At 40.3% G+C, this 23577-nt stretch overlaps 1 protein-coding gene across 3 annotated transcripts; it reads right to left on the bottom strand.

The window, feature by feature from the left end:
- Positions 1-1700: 1700 nt before the first annotated feature.
- Positions 1701-23295, bottom strand: GOLGA3 (golgin A3). 3 transcript variants are annotated; one of them, XM_063416419.1, is made up of 25 exons: positions 23049-23295; positions 22521-22667; positions 21045-21389; positions 17964-18245; positions 17026-17138; positions 15857-16548; positions 14563-14674; positions 13799-14105; positions 13001-13203; positions 12641-12778; positions 11574-11735; positions 10416-10784; positions 10004-10081; positions 8788-9051; positions 8195-8289; positions 7815-8031; positions 7101-7244; positions 6275-6472; positions 5684-5800; positions 5333-5472; positions 4404-4536; positions 4094-4216; positions 3563-3727; positions 3196-3356; positions 1701-2745 (listed from the first exon to the last, which is right to left on the bottom strand). In XM_063416419.1, exons 3-25 carry the CDS (start codon positions 21172-21174, stop codon positions 2544-2546), a joined length of 4545 nt encoding a protein of 1514 aa, XP_063272489.1. In that variant the 5' UTR covers positions 21175-21389; positions 22521-22667; positions 23049-23295; the 3' UTR covers positions 1701-2543. The 3 variants fall into 3 exon arrangements, with proteins under 3 accessions (XP_063272489.1, XP_063272488.1, XP_063272490.1); XM_063416418.1 differs by lacking the exon at positions 22521-22667; XM_063416420.1 differs by lacking the exon at positions 22521-22667 and having other exon boundaries at positions 18087-18245; positions 23049-23294.
- Positions 23296-23577: the final 282 nt, after the last annotated feature.

The following is a 23577-nucleotide window of genomic DNA, read 5'->3' as shown; positions in this document are numbered from 1 at the left end:
GACTTCTGTAACTTCACTTAGCACCTCACCAGATTTAGACCCTCAAGTCTTGCTGTCCTTCATGTAAGTAAATGACATGGTGTTTCTGTTTGTAGAAAAAGCACATGGTGAATGTAACAAGACAAAAGCCAGTGTCCAGGTACTGCCAGAAGCAGTTGGGTTAATGCAGGAATCTAATCCACAACAGCTCCCTCATTTTGGAAAGAGAAACACACATCTGAGGCTAGTGGACTGTGCAAGCTCAGATGTCTTCAGGAGCTAGTGAGAAACTGCAGCAGGATGCAGAATGAACACAAAAGGAGAGCTGACATTCAGAACAACTAAGAAGGTTTCTAACAATTCTGGCATCTTTGACACCAGATAAAACCTTTATCCTTACAACCACTGCCAAACGAACAGATTAGTACATAGTGGATTCTGAACTGTAGGCAATGTATTTAATAAAGTGAACAGCAACATTAACGCTGCACAAGTAGTATTTTAAATCCTGGATATTTGGTAGTTTTCTTGGACTGAATATATTATTCATTGCAGTTTTATTTTTTCTTTAACAATACTGTGGTTTGGTTTTTTATTCCTTGAGCTTAATATACAGGCAACTTCAAGAACATGACAACAGTGAGATAATCAGTACCATTTACTCTACAAAGTAGACTGCAGCAGTGTGCAGACATGTCTTAAGCTAGCTTGTAAAGCTTTTGACTTTGAATTGTTTGGTAAATCCATCTGATGGGCACCTAATGCCACATCAATACATTTCTTCCTTTACCAGTTGCAAAACCTTGACTGTCAGCATCACTTGACTTTGATCCAAATAAAATCTAAGTTAAAATCCAGTAGCTGCAGGGCATGAAATCATTCAGTATAAACACTTAGAGTGCAAAGTGTTCAACTGGACTAGAGCTTGAAGCGGTAGTTATGAGAAATCAGACTTTGGATAAATATAGGTGGGTTTGGGAGTTTTGTTTGGTTATTTATTTTTTACCTTTCTGCTAAACAAAATGCAATATCCTTCCCCCTCCTCTGCACCAGCCAAACCCAAAACTTCTTTGGAAAAATACATGGACTAGAATTTTTTTTCCAGCCTTTGAATCCACTTGTACTTAACAGATTTTTTTTTTTTGTAAACACCAAACTACAGTGGATATAACTGACTTGCTTTACGTTTTAAGGACAAAAACACTCCAGTACATGAGTTGCCACTAAATCTTCCAAATACCCCAACTCTGAATTTTAGATTGAGGAGAGGGCTGGCTTATCACTGCACTATGAGCCACATGGAGCAACAGGACCAAAGCTGAAGGAAACTAAAGTGAGCTGCTTTAAAAATAACTTAGTCAAGGTGCTCTGCAGAGGCTGCCACAGCACCAACACCTCCATTCACGGTGGACACCTTGGAACAGAGAGTGCAAAAAATAGAGGAAGTGTGTGGGAGAAGATAAAGCTATTAAAAATAATAATTTTATAGGCATTATAAGTATGTCTTTTAAAGTAAAAATAATTACATTTCTAAAAGCTCTTGCTTTAGGGGCTCATTTCCCTAAGCCATTTGTACAGTATGTCAAAGAAGAGCAAACTTACACATAACATTAAAACAATGACAGTAACAAAACCCCTCATTGTAGCCTTAACTTACAGTATATAAGCATAGTAAACCAGACATTCAAAGTCAGAAAATTATGATTGTTTTCATATATATATATATATATATATATATATATTACACGCATACTTTTTAATGGGTGCCTACTTCAAAACTTGAAATAAAAAGGTGCAAAGTGTTTGTGCAGTGAAGCAAAGCTCACTACTGGCCCGTGACTTTAAGAGAAAAACCTCAGCAAACATCCCAGGCAAATCTGCCAAAGATACCAACTGCTTTGTACTGCTTCTCTTTACAGTCTTGTTTCTTCTGCTGTAGGTCAAAGGTCATCTTCAAAATGGCTTACAATAACTTCTTTTCCTTCAAATACAGATATCTATAATCTGAATTTCAAGAATAAGAGATTATAGGAGGGACAAGAGAATACTCAGCATATTCAGTTCTCAACCACTGCTAATGGCTGAACATGAGAACAACTTACTTTTCTCTGTAGTTTGGCTACAACCCAAGATGGGGGAAAAAATATATCCTACTCCCACAAATTAAAAAAAAAACCCAAACAAGAAAACGTAGATGTTACATAATTAACAGTAATTCCTTAACAAACTCACCCAGACTGAACAATTACATACTTGAAAACAGATGCTCCTCTTGACCTCATTTTGAACCTTTATCTGAATCTCTTACTAAACCCTCAAATGAGCTCGATTCACCACTTGGCAGTACCCGACATGACAGAATTGTTATGGCAAGGTTCAAACAAACCCTTAGAATAGCACATTCTGCATTTATTATTCCATCAGTTTCTCAAAATCAGTGCCCTTTGCTTCTACAGGCAAAAGCACAACTCTGAACACTATTTAAAAAAAAGGAAATAAATAATTTTTATAAAGATTTGTTTATATACTTAAAGCAATAGGAAGAAAGACAACTGATGAGGAGGTTATAGTGTCAAAGCTTCCTTGTCACTAACACTAGAATTCTCTTCATTTGCAGCAGGAGGCTCCTGCTGGTCTGATGCAGCTGTAGGACTTGTAGAAGTAAGGTCCATTAACTTGCCCTCAATCTGAGTCCATGAAGACATTGACTCATGCACTGTAATGGTGTGTTCCTCCATCTGCCGCTGAAGACTGTCCATTTCTTGCCTTTTAATATAGTGAGAACAAAAAAAAGCAAAAATTAGCAAGCAGAAAACTAACAGCTCAATGCAAGACCAAAAAATTACTTTTCTGATTCTTGATACCTACCCCAAGACTACCTAAGATATAGCTGTATACAAGAGAAAGAAATCTACAAGAAGCTTAGAAGCTGTCTTCTTTAAGAGCAAACAAATATACTTAATTCAAAAAATATTGATAGCTGTTTCTGATTTTTTCTGCTGTGTACAATTTAGTATGGACATTTTGTTTATTTGTAAAGTCTTCTTTCACTATGGTAATGACCATATAAGCAAGCACTTACAATGACAGAACATCCCACTGTCCTAAATATAGTCCCAATAAAGAATTAATTTTACAAATCCTTTTTTCCTTGTGGTGGCAGCTGGTTTCCTGAAAACATTTTTAAGATTCTTTGATGTTTAAAACAGGCCATACTTCAATTGCCGGAGACAGCTGTTCAGATTCTTTAGAGGCTCCTTGCTCACAGCTGTTGGTTTCAGCAGTTCTTCCAGCAAGGCAGCAGGCACTGGACAATCAGGAATCTTGACTGGAGTCACAGGATTGGAAGAGTTATTCTCGCCTTTCAGTTCTTTCCTCTGGTGAAGGGAAAAAATGGAGAGTCACAACACAATTAAGTTATTCCATCAGTATCATTTTTCCCACCTAGAAAGTCTCACATCACACTACTGGTGCACATCTGCACTACACAGCAGAAATGACTGGCACATTCATGTTAGCTTATTTAAGAGCATTAGCAGAACATTTTCCTTCGCTTTACAACATGTTCTTGCTATTTAAATACCTTCTTCATCTTGCCATGCTTCAGGTCCAACTTCAGCTGCTGGTTTTGCTGCAGCAGTGACTTCATGCTGTTCTTCAGTTCAGTCACTTTAGCCTGCAGCATGAACTTATCCTTCTGAGTCACTGACAGGTCTTCCCTCACCATTTCCAACTCAGTCTTGATGTTCTAAATGGGGAGAGAATCAGTGTGATGTAGAGAAACAGCATAAAAATTCCAGCCAACTAAAGTTTTAATAAATCTTTCGAGTTTCCAAAGGAAATGAGAAGAAAAAATCAACACACAACACTGCTGTTTGAAACAAATCTGCTATGGCAGAAAATCAGAGGTTAGGTTAAAACAAAGTCAGTAGCCTATGTTGATGGCATAATGAAGAAATGGCATAATGAAGAAATACAAAGGTAACAGCACAGTCAAAATAAAAATTCAGAAAAAAAGTGTAAGTATGCTTTTTAAAAAATAAAAATATTATTTTAATGATTCCCCCTACAGCAATCTAAATTCCAATCCATCAGAACTGTCTTGATTAAATACCTGCAAGACAACTTGTATCCCTTCTAACTCCTTGTGGCTGCGCTGTTCAGTCATGTCCAGCTGCTGCTTAAGTGTCTCAATTTCTCTTTCTTTTCGTTCTACTTCCCACTTCAGGTCCTCCACCTACCAGGGGAAAAAAATCATTGGAATGATCCACAAAATCAACCACAAAATCTGAAATGCAATCTTATGTCTCAAGAAAACCTTCTTAAGAAAACCTAGCAAAACTTTATTAAATATGCTGGATTAAAGACAAAGTAATGCAATGCAATAGAAATACAGACAAACACGGTAAGTGTTCACTTTTTACCTCTTGGCTTACTAGAGGCTGTTCACTAAGTTTGTCATCCAGGTTCTTCTGCAGAACTTGGAGCTGAGATCTGGCTTCTGCCAGCTCTTGCTGAAAGTGAGATACCTCCTGGGAATGTTTTTCATCCTCTGCCCTGCACAGGAAGATTAACAGACACAGCAGTTACTCAATCTGTTCTTTAAAACAAGAACTTCTCTGGGTTAGCCAGTTAACTATAAATGACACGACCAAGGAACCTGGTTAACTGCAGCTTTGACTGAGGGCTTTGCCAACACATTCATAGAGCAAAAGTTAGATCGCAACAAGATTTTATGAAAGAGATGTATAAATATTAAATATTGAAAAAAAATTTACAAAATTCTTGAGCACTGGTAATAGTCCAATTATAAACAACAGATTATGCAGCAAAAAAACCCAAACAAAACCCTGTCTTTTTGCTTTGTTTTTGGAGGAATAGGGTTAAGCTTATATCCATTTTCATGAAGGTCTGATAATTTCCTGTAATTTACGAAAAAATTTTATGTATGAGGAAACTGAATTTTAAACCATTGTGGAACACAGTCAATAATCAAATTAATCCTCTATGTAGTTCCTCAGGGATATAAAGGAGAAGAATAAGATGATATATATAAGTGTTACTCCTTACTAGCAATGTGAAATAGAAGTGTGTGTTGAAAGTGAAAAAAAATCAGATAATGAACCCTAAAAACAGTCTCAGGTACCTAAAAACAGTGTACCTCAGGTCTAAATGAATTATAAAGAGAGAAAAATCCAGGTATTTGCTCAGAGTCCAAACAAGCATCTCATGGTCAGGTTCTGCTACTATTCAACATAATCCACCCCAAAGGGGCAAACACATAAGTTCCCTAATGAATGGCTTTTTCAGAGGATTTGTTTTAATTGCTGTTCTTTTTGAGCCATTTACTTACTGCAGCTTGTCCACCTCAGCCTGCAGGGCCTGGACCAGCAGCTCCTTGGCGTGGAGCTCCTTCTTGATCTCACTGAGCTCCAGCATGGCTGCCCGGTGGTGTCGCCTGTTGTGGGCTGCGTCTGCTTTGGCTGCTGCTTCCTACCAGCACAAAAAGATGCACTTGGACTTTGTCTCTGCAGGTGAGTCATAAAGGGAGCTTAACACAGGGCACAACAGAGAAGGTATCAACTGATCTTTCAGCCACAGGCCATCATGACTGCAGGAAGCAGTATGTTACAAAATTTAATTTCAAGGTACTTTTAAAACACCTTTAAATTACTTTGTAAGTAAATAAAAGCTGAGCCATTACCTGCTTCTGAAGGTCTTTAACTTTTAACTTTTCCTTCTCTAGGGAAGCCTGTAAAGCTTGAATAAGTTGTTGCATTTGCTGATCCTCTTCCTCTTTCCGCTTTAGGACTGCCTGAACCTGTAACACATCACAAAAACAAATGCACGTTTTGTGTGGGCTCACTGGAAGCAGAGGAAATATAAACACAAGCCAATGCAGGGACTGCAGAAAGACTCTGCTGTTCACTGATCACTCTTTCCACACAGCATCTTCAACCTTACAAGTAGCTATGGCTAAATGGTAGTCATTGCCTACCTCCACATGAATGTATTACTGTTGGAATAAAAATTATTTATCTCAGTAACACATATGGATTTTGTATGTTCCAACCACCTACACTTTCACTATTGCAAATATTTTGGTGCAATCTTATTAATTTTCTTTCTAAATAAAAATCTGTTTAGTGCCAAGGCCCATTTCTAACCTCTTGTTCAATCCCCATATCGATGCTGTTATGCAACACACAAGGAACCCAGAACTGGAGAAAATGCACCAACTTTGTATCATATGAGCCAATTCCTTCTGAAGTCATTACATCCCAAAGTGAAATACCTGTAGATTCAGTTGCACCAGGTCTGCCTCTCTTTTTGCTAATGCTGTTTCGAGGATGTTATTGTGCTCCCGCAAAGCGGCGTTGGACTGGCTGAGACCTGTAAGTTTGCCCCGTTCATGTTCCAGTTCAAGGGCCAACTTCTTATTAATTTCTTCTAAACGTTTTATCTTCTTCCTGAAGCCTCTAGATTCCTGAAGCTATAGTCAAAGAAAAACACAAATCAAACAAAAGTAACCAAACCAGCCTCAGGCTACTATCACAAAAAAAATGAGTTCAACTCATTAAGTGTCTTGTTTTTCCAGAGTGGGATTTTCTTTTCTTTTTTTTTTTAATGAACATTAAAAAATAAGTTCACTTTGGTATTTTTTCCTGTTGGAAGACTAAAATGCTTGCTAGAAAGAAGAATCCAGGAGTCCTGGTCAGGTGCAGATCCCGAGTAGTTGATATATATAATTTTTTTGTGCCACTCTACAATTGAACACCATCACCTGGCCCTCAGTATCACTGGGGATCCATGACTCCCAGTAGTTCCAAAAGCTAATGATTCATGTATCCTCACTGCCTCATGACCAGACACAGCTGGTATCAAATACAGGAACCATTCCTCTCTCATATCCTCTTTCCCTATAGGACAATGATTCATGAAACCACAAAAAAGCAGCACAAAGCAACAAAATTTGCAAGTACCACTGACATGATGTTTCCTACCCACAATTCTGATTTTCTTCACTGCTGGAATAAAATTTTGGTACTAAAATTTTTCCCTGTCTCTCAGGCACTTTTTACTGTCATATGCCCATCTACCAAGCAAATTCAAGCAATCACCTCATCCTCAAGTTCCAGCACTTTCTCTCTGTATTCTTCAAGCTCCTGGCTGGTCAGTGAAATCACTTCTTGCAGCTCTTTTTCCAGCATCAGCTTACTGCTGCTCACAGCTCGCAGTTCTGTCTTCAGAGCTTGAATCTTCTCCTAAAGACAAAGGGGTCACACGTGATTAGTGCATCACTCATCTTCAGGAGTCACTTCTGCTTTGGTTAAAAAGCCTGCTTCTCTAGCAAACATGAAATGAGGTGTTAGTGTTTAAAAGTCGTGCTCAGAGCTTTTCCAGCTGCTGCTGTTGGTGTATTTGATACCTTGCTCCATTGGTTCAAGAAATTGGAGCTCCCCTCAGTAAATTAATTTTCTTATTACAGGCCTAACATATATAAATAAGCTATGGCTACCTTGAAAACTTTTAGCTGTCAATGAGGAAAAAGCAGTAAGAACTACAATCTTAGAAAATCTTCAGATACTAACTTTTAAAAAAAAAGATTAAAAAATTCCACCAAAAAAACAAACCAACAATAAAAATTTCATCAGTAAATCTAGCTTGCCAAATCACCTCTCTCATATATAGCTAAAGAAGTTCTCAGTGCTCAGAACCTGACACCATGTTCTTATCTAGCTTTATTTTCCAAATATTTTCATCACTTCAGGGTGAAATGGTGTTTCAAGACTTACAGCTCTGTCTTTGTACAATGTCAAAGGACATCTGCATACCTGAGCAATCTGGTCATTCCCACCATCAGTAATTTGTGCCTTTAGTTTGCTCAGCTCTGCCTCAGCAGATTCCTTTGCAGTAAGAGATTCCTGCAGCCTCCGACTGAGGATGCTGACTGCATTCTCATAGGCTTTGTGTTTTGCTTTCATCTCTTTCTGAGCACTCGTCAGGTCAGACCCGAGACGCTTCATTTTCTGTTTCTGCTCTGTAATGGCCCTGGTGTGAAAGGAAAAGAAAACACCAGGTAAAGACAAAGGCTGCTTGACAAATAGGACTACAAGATTAATTTTTCACATTACTCAACAAAACCCAGCATCTGAAAGTCAAATATGAAAACCAAATGCTGTAGTTCTTTTGTCTCTGCTGGAACAACACTTACTTTTTTGCTTCTTCTTGCATTTGTTCTACTTGTTGTTTTAATGCCTGATTTGCCTCAGCAAGAGATTCCATTTGTTCCTTATCAAACTGCAAGGACTTAACAGGAAAGAAAAGAAGACCCATGAGCATGGGAATAAAAGCATATTTGCTGTGTGTGTTTGATCAGAAAAGAAAAATCATGGAATTTCAAAATTACTTCCATCTCTATATATAAATTGCTCTCCAGTTCTCCATATTCTCTATCCCTTTTATTTCTCCTTTAACTCTTCCCTCTGAGGCCACCACTGTTAACACATATGAACTGTGTTTGGATTTTGTTCTCAGGTGGAGTTCACTTTAGGACCAAGGAAACTGCTTCCACGTGAGTTTTCTACCACTCCTGTAGTGCTTCTCCCCACATACTTACACGAGATGTTAGTAAGCAGTCGTGCATTTACAGAATTTTGGTAGGTATATGCTGAAATGTCTAGACTATTTTAAATATATAGCCAAGAACATTAACTTGCAGGTGGTCATTCTGTTTATTTCCAAGGTTAACAGGAACAGCAGTGTATCCTGCATGTAACACTCTCCAAAGCATTACACCTCCCCTACCTGTAGGCGTGTTTCCATATCATCTCGTTCCTTCTGCACTGACTGCAGGTGATTTTCTATCTCCACCATCTGCTGGTGAACTTGAGACAGTTCCTTCTGCAGTTTTGAATGCTCAGACTCCAGTGAGCGTTTTTCCACTTGGGTTTTCAGCAGCTCTCGTTTGATCTCCTTCAGCTCCGAGTCCAGCCGCTTCTTTGTGGCTTTCAGCTCACTGATGAGCTGGTCCTTGGAACTCGCATCTCTCCGGTAAGCTTCCACCATGACCTGGCACACAAGGGATTCAAGAGGACAATGTCACCTCTGTTTCAGCTTTGAAAATTTTTGACTGATTTACTAGAGAGTATTTATTGATATTCTTTTAGTTTGAGGGGGTGGGGGTGTCATACAAACCAGCATCACCTCCTGTAAGATATTTACTTGGTTCAAAGGCTTTTATGTAAGCTCAGATATCAAATAATAGTTCATATTAGCAGTTTTAATAAATGAAACACCTCAGTGTTCTCTGCAGTAAGGGATACTTTTCTTCATATTCTTTATGGAAACTACATTTATTATGTACCATTTTTAAAAACCAAATTAATTGTAAAAAAAATAACCATCCCATGCACACAATTAGTAACTTTTGCCATGAGAAGAGGGCTTAACTGTGACTGACAGTTTAAACAGCCTTCTCAAACTTAAACATAATAAGCTAAAACTAACTTTGATGTTAGGTTAATAAGCAATCAAGCAGCAAATTAATGGTGTCACCTTATAAATAAGACACATATATGAGCAACACTAATGACATATCCATTTCAAATTACTGTTTCACAACTGTGTACATTCAGAATAAAAAGCACTTATTTACCATCTGATTACTGAACTATGATTTTTCAATGCTGCATGGAAATGACAACACTTGAGGATTTACAAGTGCTTTTGGAAAAGCAAACCTAATCAACAAACCAAAGAGATTTTCTATGGTGGATCACTTGGCAAACTCCCCAAAGCCCTATCAAAGCATGAATTGGTTGGTGGATCAGCTTTTACATTAGCTGCAGACAGAAATTCAACTGTAAGTTACACAGTTTCTGTATTTTAATGTCACAAAGTTCTGTGATACAAAAACCAGATTTAGATATCCTCATAACCTCCCCAGAAATACACACCTTGACTGTAAAAAGAAGTGTTTCCCTTAGGTTTAAGTCTCTGAAATTTCTTTGCTTTTGCTTACCTTCTGCTGCAGGAACTGTTCCTTTACTTTTTGAAGCTGTTTTTTGAGGCTGGCATTTTCTTGTTGCAGATTTTCCACCTGCCAGAGGGGGAAAAAGCAAACACTGTTTTATGTGCCAAATGTCATATTATACCTGATTTCTTCAGTGAGCATGTCTGTCTGATTTGTAACAATTGCCTAATCTAGCAGGGATGCTGTTTCTGACTCAGCATCTCAATGGTTAGACAACACAACATTTTATACAGAAATACATTTTTACCAGGTCACCACACTGGGAGCCAAATTACTGCACAGGAAAGATGTTTGGCACACAGCGCCAAAGAAAAAGCACGTTAAAAATGACTTCCCAACTGTGACCTGTACTCCAAATTATTGTGTTTTAAAACTGGTGAGATTTCAGAAAGATCATTACCTGGCTTGACTTGACTGCCATTTCTTGCTTCAGCTGCTCCAAGATTTCTGATGTTACTTCTGTATCTTCTCCAAGGCGTGTTGCTCCTTCATCAAGTTGCTCTTTACTTGCTTTTGCTGCCTGCAGAGCGACTTCCAACACAATCTTCTCGTTCTGCAAGTACTGGATTGTGTCATCTTTAGAAGCAGCATCACTCTGGAACTCTTCTAGCCTGGCCTTCAGTTCATCATACTGTGTCTGCAGGTCATCCAGGGACTGCTCCTTGGTGTGCAGTGTCTCTTGGGTTAGTGTCAATTGCTTCATCAGGTCGAGATGCTCTTGCTGCAAGGATTCAAGCTGCAGATCTCGCTGATGCAAAGTCAACTTGACCTGACAGGAAATATTTTAAGATTAAATTAAGACACAAGAAAAGGTTATCTTTGCAAAAGCGCTCTAATCAAAATCAAGTATTATAATTAATATTTTAGACTGTAGGAGAAAATAGCAGAAGGTGAATATATTTTTTTCTTTCCTAGCCCACTCCTATTTGCTCTGTTAATTGCATCGACTGCCTTGAGCAGCATCTGTTCATTCTTACAGGCTAAGCAATGACCAGAATGACAAACCCAAAATATTCATAATAATCATGGTATTCAAAAGTTTTTCTTTGAAAAATACATCCACAGTAAATTCAGGTAAATTCAGCATTATTAACAACACCAGTATTAATTATGTATTCATTACATGGAATACAGCACTGAGCTTTCACACACTCCCTGTCACTGCAGCCCTTGACATGCAGCCTACATAAGGTTACAAGGTTAAAGCAGGGCTCTGTAAGTGAAAATGAATGTAATGATATCCTGACTGCTAACAACTCTGAACATGGATCTGTGGTTCTTGTTTATACTTACAATAATCATACACTGAATTCACTAAAAAATCCCAGCATCTGGCAAGACAGGAGTTACAAAATTTTTAGAAAGTATTATTACTGACATGGTCAGAAAAAAGGCCTTTTCACCTGAAAAAGAATGACTTTAATATGCACTTCATTTTTACAGCAATCTTTCAGATTTCAAAAAGAAGTTTAGAGCTCAGTGTCTATTTACTACTGCTTTTTCTGCCAGACAAGTGTTTCCCTTGGAATTCCTGGGAAGTTGATGTAAAGCAGTCTACCTGTTCCAATTCTTGCTCCAGTGTTGCTGCAGAATCAGCCATTTTCTGGAGCTGTTCTTTCTCATCCTCAAACTCCTCTAGTTTTCTCTGCAAGTCTTCCTCCACCATGGTTTTAGCCTCCTGGATCTGCATGAAGGCAGCTTCTTGATCTAACATGTCAGCCTGCATAGAAAAAGCATGGAATCAACTTCTACAGTTTCAGTGGAGGGGAAGGAATGGGAAAAACAAAACAAAACAAAACATATAGGAAAAGTAAATTATCAAGAAAATTTGTAGAGGAAAAACAAAATAATTCTGATGTCTGCCTAACAGACCTGCATGCCTTTACTAAAGTCACTCATTCCTATACTTAAAATATCTTAGAGTAATAGTGAAAGTCTTGCACACTTGTGACAATCTGAATTCCTATTACATAACACCTTGTCCTTTCTCAGTTGATGAGCAACACATGAAGAAAAAGAATCTTTATTAAAATTAAGCTGTTCGGAAAAATTCTAAACCAGAAGGGATTCCCTGGACACTGCAGCTGCTCAGGAAACTGTCCTGTCATTTACACAAGCTCTCAGTAACACTGCAGATGGGGTGCTTCCACTAACCTGCTGCTTTACTCTCCTTTGAGACTCAGAAGCAGCAATGTCACTGAGAATCAGGGGAATTTAAGGTTATAAAAGCTTTGGAAGTGACTGTACTGCACTTCAGATTTTACCCAACTTTTCATACTGGAGGGAAGGAAGGACAAACCTGATTACTGAGTAATTTCACACACTTTAAAAAGCACATTACTGATTTAGATTAACTTCCAATTAAGTTTCCTCTTGAACAAGTTCATGGATAGGCAAAAGACAACATTTACATTTGCCTTCAAAGTCCAATTAAAAACAAATACCAGAACTGAAAATGCAAATATCACCTTCAGATGGGAAATGTGTGGCCTTGTTCTCTCTTACTGTTCATAATGCCACACAAATTTATTTGCTCTGAAATATTTACTGCTTTTATAATGCAGGATTTGAACCAATTCATAAGAATTCTATGACATAACTCACAAAAACCACCTACAGCCATACCTCAATATTTTGTAGTTGTGCTGCAATACGTTCCTTTTCTTTAATGGACCTGTGCTGGGTTTCAGTCAGCTGCTGAGACAGGGCTACATTCTCTAGTTTGAGATGTTCCAACATCCCTGCTTGAGTCATTTGCCCAGCCTAAAGGAAGGAAAGAATCACAGATTAATACCAATAGAATTTTAGAGTTTCTGAAAAAAAAAAAAACAAACCAGTTGAAACTTGTGTGTGCCTTATTTCAGTTACACTTTCATGGCACTGGTGCACTCAGGCCATTGTAGAAGGCCACTGGGTTGTCCAGGGGATAAAAGTGACAAAAAAGAAGAGATTTTCAGTTCTCCCACATGCAATAAATCACAATACCTGTATATTGGCCATCTCACTCTGCAGCCTGACACGGGCCTCCTGTGCCAGCACCAGCTGCTGCTGGTACCACTGCCTCACATTTTGGAGAGATGTGATTTCTGTTTCAGATGCCTTCAGCCTGTTGGTGAGCGTGGTCCGTTCCAGCTGCACCTTCTGAAGCTGGGTCTGCAAGGAAGCCAACTGCTGTCGCAGGTCATGAACTAGAAAAACAAAATATAAAGAATTTGCTAACACACCCCATTGTGCTATTTTTATGCACACTTTTTCAAGGATTACTGCTATATTCATAGTTATTTCTATTTTTCATTTATTGTTGAACAAAGGCACATATGCCTAATTTTATAAAGATTGGCTTTTCCTGCCAAAGTGCTAAAATCCAAAGTACTAGGTCATAAACAGAATAAAATTAAACTAAATGAATCACTTTCATAAGCATTCACAGCTCCTTAGAGGCAGAAAATATGAACTAACTAAACATCAGGAAGTAGGTGTCCTGGCACATAGAGTCACCATTACAAATCAGTATTTGCACAATTTTCCAAAAAAACAACTAGGCCACTGTCTGGACTAAATATTTATGCCTTCCTCCCAAGGCTGGCAGTGGCAGCTTGCAGAGTGTGACACTTTTGTAACACAACATCAAAAACAAAGATCTTAAAATTCAGACTATTTTATTAGTATGATATCAAATAAACACAAATTTAAATTTCTTCTTCCTGGACTTCAGAATCAAGTTGAAAAAAAAATGATTTATGGAACAACAAATTTTAAAGACTGACATTTACATCATCCCACCTGTACTGTCTCTGGTGAGAACATTTTTTTGCATATCTTCAACCTTCTGCAAGAGCCTCTGGTACTGCTCCTCTGCTAACTGCAGATCATTGTTTGAAGAAGCCAAGCTGGCATTCTTTGCTTCCAAGGCATTTTGCAGGTCAGCCATGGCTCGTTCCAGATCCCAGCACGACTGCTTTAATGTGGCCACTTCTGAGCTCAGGGATTCCTGCTTCTGCTGGCTGCTCTGGCTGTGCTCCATCTGTGCCTGAAGCTTCATGTTCAAAGCTGCAAGTTGGGCTTGTAGCTCAGTCTTCTCTTTGAGAGCCTGAGTGTGTCCAGAAAATCAAAATACAGGAGTCTCATGAGAAAATATATTAATGGCCAACTAAAAAAGATGCCCAGCAAAATGGCTTTGATAAGGAAAAGACCACTTGTAAAAAATTCTTTTTAAACCAACACATCATCTAACAGGTTTTTCAAATAGTCAAAGAAAATAGATGAAAGGACATACAAGCCATAGAGCACTGTATGTCAGTAACCACATCAGGATTTTTCATAAAACACACATTTCCACACTTTAAGGAAGAATGCTTTCTATTTGAAGTACTATATTGTCTCTCTTCTGACTTTAAAAACAAAACATACAACCCCCCCCCCTTTTTTTTTACCTTATTCAACCATGTTTTTACAAAACACAATTCTGTAAGTAATGAGCAAGAAGCTCTTGAAAATTAATTATTATTTTGATTTGCTGACTAGAGAATCCCAAATTCATTTTCTACCTGATTAGCTTCTAGTGAGAGTGCTTCTAGTTGCCCTTCAAGTCTCATCTTCTCCTTCATAACCTGCAGCACCTCATCGTGAGTTCCTGCGATGGAGCTTTCCATGGAAACACTGGAGACAGCACAAGCACAGTTAGAGGGTTAGAACACAACACTCGTCTCCTTGAGGAAAAGTGACTCTGAAATTAAGAGGTGCTCAGACTCGGTGTGGCTTAGACCATGGGACATTTTTTCTGGCCTTATAATAGATCCAGAACAGTGTAACAACCTCTGTTAAAAACAGAAAGAACTTACATTCATGCTAAGGTTTTATACTTTACTTTCCTGTACTTGCAGCAACTAGAATCCAGTGTGGCACCATACATTTGTTATTTTACAGAAGTGCAATCATTGACTTCGTCATATTCTGTATTTACAGATCCCATTTTAAGCAGACAGCTGGACATGATGGGATCACAAAACCTCCACAATTATTCTTGTAACTGTCTGCTTTCATGTGCCTGAGAAATACCAACAGCTGCTGCAAAAGAAGGAAGAACTGGTCTTTGGCATAAGGGATTCCTTATGCTGATTCTTTGCTGTACAGACAAGGTGTCTGGAGAAAAAGATCTTCCTCATTACCATAAGAAATAAACCTAAGCCAGAATAATCATCAACAACTGATTGTACCCCGCAACATCTCTGGGCATGACCCTTTATTCCAACAAAGCAAGAAGGGAAGTAATTTCAGAAGTAGGACATACAAAACATGCATCTGCAGCCAACTGATAAAAAGCACACATTGTTAAGGGCTTCAGCAGTCATGCACTTGCTTTCTAAATCAGTTTAAAACCTGTCATCTACACATAAGCTTGGCAGACTGAATCTCATTCTCAAAGGGCTGAAGAGGATAAGATATCTAGGACAAGACTTCTGGCATTTCTTAACTATGTGAGGTCTGAAAGGTACGTGCATGGATTAGGAAAAGGACAATACTAAATATCATTGAGGCAGACAAGTCTACACTTTCAGACTTTATAGACCAAGGCTCGTGAGTGATTCAGTGAATGAAGTCCTTCTATACAGACAGAAACAACTGTTTGCAGTACATTTAACAAAGCCAGTGGCAAAAATATCTTTCTCTAAAGATATACTTAGTAAATAGGTACTCACATGAAAAGATTCTTTTAGAATTTGTAAGCTACTAACAGAATCAATCACAGTGTAAGTTAAAACTGGATCTAAAGTTAGAGGGAAAAGTAACAGGCTGTCTATTGCAAGAAAATATCATTAACTAACAACAGATCATTCTTACCTGCTAGAAATACTGTCTCTCCTGCTCCGTACCTCTCCATTAATGTCTTGCTCTTGGGCCTGATGCTCCACTGCCGCAGCCTGCAGCACCTCACTGATGGAGGGAAATTGCCCCATTGCCTCAGGATGTATCTTCTGGCCATTTATTGTATATGGAGTATCCTGCTTGCCCTCTGCGTTCTGTACCCTGCTGTACAGCCCTTTCCCTGACACGCTGCTGTAGGTAGAGCTGTCGCTCTCATTTCCATCCAGCCTCATTCCCACTTCACTCCCATCAATCTCTGAAATGCTGTCTCCTGCCAAGGAGGAATTCTCTACTCGATCATCCACATCAGAGGGCAGACTGATCTCAGAAACAACTGATGTGGGACCACTTCTGCTTTGGGTCAGAGCTCCTCCAGGTAAGTCAGCAGCCACAGAATTCCCAGCAGCATTTCCAGCATCTGAATCTTCAGTTCTGTAGTCAGCCAAGGATCGGATCTTGCTGGCTTTAGATTTTGAGCTTCTTCTTTCTTTCGAGGATGCTGGGAGTCCCAGGCTGCCCAGCTTTGGCCCCCTGGGGACGCTGGTCCGCAAAAAGGAGTATTCCTTTGTCATGGCTACAGTGCTGGCTCGTGGCAGGATTTCTGGATTTAACATCAGCTCAGGATCCAGGGTGCTGGAGGGACGGCTTTTGGATGTAGACTGACTCGACTAAAAGAAGCAAAGAGTCAACAATAAATTCCAGAATGTTCACTTTGAAATAGCATCAAAGACTTATTTTGCTGTAACTTAAGAGATGAAGCTCTACACTTTTACACTGATATTAAACATATGTCCTTTCATAAGGTTAATTATATCAGCAATCAACCCTATCAAGCTTCAATACATAGATGTTGAAAATGTTCATGTGAAACTCCAAAATACAGGAGTCTGAAAAATATAGGCAAAATTGAACATTTAAGTTACTTTAAGTTTGGTGTCTGATTTTTCCTCCCCTATTTTAAGTAGCACAAAATGGTACATTACTGATAAGGTAATAGAATCAAATTTCGCCTGTCCAGAAGAAGAATAAATGCTTTATCTCATTTGAGAAAACTACTGAATGTTTTAATTCAGGGCACAGAAATTGTAACATTTTCAAGCTTCTCAACAAAACACAGTCTAGAAGATGTGTTGTGTGGTACTCACTCTTTCCTGGTGTCTCTTCACTCGGTATTGTTTGAGCTGTTCTTCCAGACGCCTTCTTGCCTGAAGCCTGATCTGTTCTTCATTTTCCAGTGGCAGTGAAGACTCTACTGAGCCTGTAAGGGAAAGGTATCTTCACAGTCAAACAGAAAACTCCATCACAGGCAAAAGGGATGCAAAAGGTAAAGGCCCCTTCTACCATCAGCAACATGCTTCATGCTTAAGCAAGGAACAAAAGGAAAGCCCACTGGCATGCACCTCAAATGACCCTCTTCAAATATATCCTTGTGTAAGCACTGATAAAGCCTGTGGACTTCCACTGCTCAGTTTGCAAATGCTACAGTTGTGTGTAGAGATTATACAGCAAGAAAAAAAATATTGCTGTCATTTAATCTCACCTGTCCTGCATTTCTGACTGTACTAAAATTATAAAACTGAGCAAGACCTACACAGTCCATTCATTCCCTACAAGTAGTGGAAAATTGTTCCCTAGATACATTTTCTTACCTTTTATTAACTCACATTAAACCTTTCCCGTAGTAAGACTTTTAGACACCTTAATATAAAGGCTTTCCCTTCTTCCCCCTTCATTGCTCTTCTTTCTTTTTTTCATAGCTTAAAATCAACTGATTCTGCTGTTCTTTTTTTTTAATGTCACCTGTTACTCCTAATAATCAAGAAGATTACAATAGCTTCAGCCCCAGAAAGCACGAATTCCCCTCCAACGAAGAGCCAGTTTTAAATGGTAAGGCACATGCCTTAGCTGCAGCAGAGGGTGGTTTACTGAAAGAAAATGAATTGTAGTTCTAAGTAAAGGTTTACTGCAAAAATGAAGTTTAGTTCAAGCTTAAATGATGTTACAGGAGTCCAGAGCCAGGCTCAGAGTAAAAAGCTTTATGCAGCAAGAGAAAGCAGGGGCACCACCATAAACAGATGCTTACACAATTCAGTTTCTTGCATGGGAAGACTTAGTTTGAGAGACTGCAAAGCTTCTTTTCTAAGAGCTATGCCCTCAGCACTAGTTCCCTGAGACTTCCTTAGGCTGTCATGGAAACCAGTCACACCTGGGGATGACTCTTCACCCTGCTCACTGCTGGTAGGATCAAAAGACACAGGAGAGTCGGGGCAGAGCGACTCTGGCCCATTCTGGCAGGCATCCACTGTGCTGTTTATCTCCAGACTTCCCTCTTCATTTGGCACTTCGTTGATGTTATTACTGGTAGCTGGAAAAGAAAGTTTTGCTGAACTACACTTCAAACCACCCTGTTCATCTTCACAGCTCCACCCAAACACAATGCCAGCGCTGCTGTCTTTACATTGTGTGAATATGGAAACTGCTCCTGACAGCAACTGCCAGGAGACATTTCAGAGAGGATTTTGATTCTTTACTTTGAAAAAACAGAACAAGTACTTTTCATTTGCTTTACTATGTTGCCCTCAAGCAGGACCTCAAAAGTCATCATATAAAATATCTTCAAAACTTCACAGAGGTTTTTAAATCTTGTTAGGTTTAGAAGCACGAAACACTGAGTGTAAGGAACTCTGAGGGGAGTCTGCTAGGAGTGAGCCTCAGCAGCTGCAGGCCTGTGCTGAATGATTCAGCTCTTTGATGTGCAGCAGGGCACTGGGGAGGAAGCATCCACCATCCCGATTTCCAGCCTGGCTCAAGCAGTTTCTCAATTTTAAACTGACCTTACATTTTTTCAAATAGGATATCTTCATCAAAAGTACAGTAACAAAGCTCATATGTATCAAAATAATAAACCTACCAATTAAAATGTAATTCAAGAACCACTTCAACACCAATTTTATCCCCATTTACTAGTAATTTTCTTTTCCAGCAGGAAAAAATGCATACTCAAAACCAGATAAACATTTCACAGGTTTATACTCTGGATTTCTCACACATTGGGGACAACTAATTTATGAACCTGCTGTTGCAAAAAAACTGTGTCTCTAACTTTAAATTAATTACTATAGATCTCAAATGAGCAGAGCACTGAAACAGCCACTGCCTTTCTGTTCATTCCTACATCACATTATTACTTAAATAACAGGAACTCACTGGAATAATATGCAAGATTTACTCTTTTTTTGTTTCCTAAAGATGGTGGAAAACATTTCACATTTATGATCACAAAGTATTTGCAAGGGCAAAAATCAAGTTCCCACCTCTGCAGTGCATCTTCCCCCAAGCCATCTCAGTGTGAACCAGCACAGAGGAAACTGAATTTGGGTAGAAATATAAAGCTTCCAGATTAGATTGTGGGTACAAATATAAAGTTTTCAGACTTAGGTTGCCAAAACACATCAGCTCTAAGATTTGAATCAAAATAATTTTGAGTATCTTATCTGTCATGCAGACAATATTTCAGCCATTTAGCCTTAATCACTTCTCTGATTTAGATCATCATGTCACAAAAACAGCTGCAGGCATGATGGAAGGGGTGGGTTCAACAAGGATGTAAAGGAGGACAGAGGGAAAGACTGCTTTTTAATGACTAACATCTTAAAACTGAATATTGGCAAAACCGAATCTAAAACAGGTGTCAATGCTAAGAATAGCCACAAGAAGCCAAAAATAAAAAGACATTCAGAAATATTGTTTCTACCCATCTCAGAAACTGCATCAGGTTTATACTTGATTCATATTTTTTCTTCACAACAGTGAGTGGTATACATTTACCAAAGGGATGCTGGAGCAAAATTCTGGAGGAATGGTTTCCTGGCAACTTCCTGAGGCCAGGAGACACTAAAAATCCAAACGCTCCTTGAACTAAAGTAATTTAAAGGCAATAGTGTCAATACAGCTGCAGTCTTTTTAGAACAATGGGCAAGGAGATGCAATTAGAATAAAAACAGTAGAAACACACACTATCTATCTGTAAGCCACAATTCAATTGTCCAACACAGGGGATGATAGGAACATGTGATCTCCTGCTCCATAAAAGATGAATGAATCATCACCTAACTACACTCTGCCACTCTGAGGGCAGCCTAAGAAAAGCAAATAAAGTGTCAGGGCCTCCTCTCTGCCTGTGACAAGGTGACAAACCTGTGGCACCAGATGGCCCCAACCTCATCACGTCACCTCCTTTTACACAAGGAGCCACTGTGGTTTTGTGTACCTACACAGCCACAGTGTACACACCTCTCCACCCAGGCAGCCCCACATCCTGATACACCAACAAATCCTCACACTCCTGCCAGGGAAACACAGAGATTTCAATTCAGTGCAGGGAAAATACCTTCACAATAAATAAATGCAGTTAAATACTGGAATGGGCAGAGGGACGCTGCTGAACTTCCCTCTACAGACACTTTGAGAATTCAACAGGACGAGGCCCTGAGCAACCTGATCTTGCTCCAGAACTAGGTGTGCTCAATGCAGCAGCCTGGACTAGATAACACACACAGCTCCCTTCCAGCTCAAGTCTGATTCTCTAATCTCCTCAGATAATGGATTCTAAATAGTTCCTCGTAAACAGCTCCATGATTATTTTATTACAGAGCTTGTCTACGTATGAAAGTTACCTTGAGATAAATTGGAGAGTACATGCCAGCATCTCTCTTTCATAAAGGGGAGCAGTGCTTGATGATTTGGATTTTGCCTAAGTGATCTAATTTATTAAGAAGATTTCTTCTGCCAGAATAAAGCACTCCACTCACAAGCTTACTCTGGAACAGTCATTTCAGAAGTGATCATTCTAGATAGTTTCAGGTGTACACTCTTGGAAACATTATCTAAAGATAGACTGACACCCTGAACAACAAATACTCACCTGACAGCTGATAGTATTTAAGTTAATAGTTTGGTTTTGCTTTCAAATGAATAAGTTCTACAGCTGAAAAAAACAGTTTTACATACAAACAGAGCTATAGACTTCACCAAACTTGCTTAAAACTGCTGTACAAGAAATTCCTGACCTCAAGGGAAAACTCCAGCTGAACAATAACACAGACGATTATATAGAAGCCTGGGTAAGACTGGGAAATTATTTGATGCATATTAAATAACTTACTGTTAATGTCATCTCTAGTAACTAGCTGTGACTTGGCTTTACAATCCAAAAGTTCTTCACAGCTGCTGGGAGTCCCATTACTGCTTCTGCTCTCCAAGTGAACATCCTGCTGGACAGATGAGGAGTCCATGGTAAAAATGATCCAGATCCCTGGAAAGTTCTTCTTCTGAACGATTTGCCACCAAGTGAGCTACCAAGTCCTGTTTCTCTCCATCAGCAACAACAGCATCAAGAAGTGACACAGGAGCACAGTTCTGAGCTGTAGAGCTGTTGGTGTGCAGCAGGCAGCTGCTAACGCCACATCAGCTCGCAGCCAAAGTCATAATCACCAAGGAGCTGCATCCTCTAGAAACAAAACAGAGTGAATTTACAAACATTTACTAGAGCTCTGAAAATATGAGTTAAAAATAAAGTAGTGCCCACAGACAGAACCAGGACATGCAGTAACAACAGAGACAATGAAATACGACCAAGTATCCAGATTTGGGGATAAAAAGTGATCTGTTTATGTTCACTATTTTAGTAGCACTGATATCCTGCAGAATGATGCAACAGATAATATTTGTTATCAGCACAGCTGATTTAAAATCATTGTCCCTTTTAATGGAAAGATCTCCTTGGCCTCTGCTTTAAGAAGAAAGCCAGCATCACAGTAATATCCTCCTCTGAAAACTACAGTACATATATGGAAACATACCATATATTGCATTTAAAGGAACAAGTTTCAATATCTTTTGCTAAAATTAAGTATGGAATTCAGATTTAACTTTTTTTAAAACTGAATTACATCATTACTGTTTACTTGTCTGCAGAATAACAAGTATGAATCACTGTACAGACTCTGAACTACTCATTACAGCACAAGCTGGCAGTCAGAACGCGGCCAGGACTGCAGCTCAACACTGCCTTCTCCTCTCACCAGCCAAGAAAAGGATTTCCAATCACAGTTTATAGAATTTGCAAATGATTCCTCAGATATTCAGATCTAGCCTCTAGGGGAAAGAAGGGGAGGCAAGTGGTGTTGTGTTGGAGAATGTCAAATCAGGAATATTTTGACTGCATTTTTACATGAACACAAACATTTTGAACATTCCTTCCGTATCTCCAGAGAGCACTTGTGTAACTGCTGCTGTGCCACACTGCCCTGGTCACCCTGCAATCCCTCTATCACCCCCAAAATGTTCCTGAAGCAGCAAACAGCTCAGGGCACACAGGCAAACACGGTTATGTGGGTGACCCAAAGAGATGAGCTGTGAAGGAGCTGGAGACCTGCAGCACCTTTCTAAACAGGAAACCTCCACCAAACAAAAAAATGAATGCCTTCATTGTGATTTGTTACTAATTTTTAAAGGTTTTCAGTATAATAAAACTTTCAGTAAAACTCCTAGAACTGCCTCTGTAAAGCAAATAGATGCTACATGACAGGTCACCAAGAGGAATTACAGACAAAAGAGAAGCAAGATTTTGTCTCCTTACACCTTGTCAGAATCCAGCCAATACGAAATGGTTCGTTGTCCTTGCCATAAAACACGTTGAAATGATCAATGATTAAGAATGGCTTTCTCCTGTACAACTCATTCCCAATATTAAACGGTATTTTGGCCTCAGAGTCCTTTCGTATCCCTGTGTTGCGCACAAGCAGACACACACACACACACACACACACACACACACACACACACAGATTCAGGCACGCCGCGGGAACATATCAATAACCCCACAGGTAAAGAGCTGTACGAAAGTCACAGAGTTTACTTAAATAACCAGGACGACACGGTCCCGGTCACAGACCGTGGAAGCACCGGCAGACACGGCCGCGGGGTCCCGGGCCGGGCACGTCCCTGGGCGCCGGCAGAGGCAGCGGGAGGCCCGGGGCCGCAGAGCCGGGCCGGGCCGGGCCGTTCCTCGCTGCCCGGCAGCCCCGAGCGCCCCGCGGCCCGAAGCGGCCCCCGGCCCCCCCCGAGCCGCCCCCGCTCCCCCCATCCCGGCCAGCGCCCCGCAGACCTGGGGCCGCCCGCCCGGCGCCGGCTCCTGCCCGAGACGTGGCGCTGCCTGCGCCGGGAAGGGGCGGGCGGGCCGGTGCAGCGCGGATCTCCCTCCGCCGCCGGCCGGGCGCTGCCGCCGCCGCCGAGCGCGGGCCCGCCCGGTGCCCCCCGGTGCTGCCGCCCCGCGCTGCCCCCGCGGCCCCCCGGGCACAGCCTGGCCCAGCCCCGGCGCTCCGAGGCGGCGGCGGGGCCGCCGGGCCCGGGGAGAGGCGGCGGCTTTTCCACACGGACCCTTCCGGCAGCGCACGGAGGGAGGAGGGACGGAGGGGAGCGGCTCTGGAGCCGGGGCTGGGCCCGGGCTCTCTGAGGGGCGGGGGCCTGGTCGGCTTCTCCGTCGGGACCGTGGGGCTGGCACCGACTTTCATAAATTAAAAGTAGGTTGTGCATAAACTAAAAATTTAAATTTCTTTGTGAGGGTGGTGCGCCCCTCGCAGCCTTGCGTATCTGCAGCGTTCATGTTCCTGCATTAGCGTTGCCTTTTACAGGGT

This window comes from Prinia subflava, chromosome 19 (genome assembly GCF_021018805.1).
Source record: "Prinia subflava isolate CZ2003 ecotype Zambia chromosome 19, Cam_Psub_1.2, whole genome shotgun sequence".
NCBI classification, from domain to species: domain Eukaryota; kingdom Metazoa; phylum Chordata; class Aves; order Passeriformes; family Cisticolidae; genus Prinia; species Prinia subflava.
This window is presented reverse-complemented; position numbering and strand designations above follow the sequence as displayed.

What these genes read in the sequence shown, in the direction of transcription:
- GOLGA3 (XM_063416419.1), bottom strand. Translation starts at nt 21,174, where the DNA reads ATGGACTCCTCATCTGTCCAGCAGGATGTTCACTTGGAGAGCAGAAGC. An exon ending in TGGAGCAAGAATTGGAACAG is followed by an intron (nt 10,785 to 11,573) that starts GTAGACTGCTTT and finishes ATTTCCTGTCAG; the next exon opens with GTCAAGTTGACTTTGCATCA. An exon ending in TGCTGGAACTTGAGGATGAG is followed by an intron (nt 6,473 to 7,100) that starts GTGATTGCTTGA and finishes CTTTGACTATAG; the next exon opens with CTTCAGGAATCTAGAGGCTT.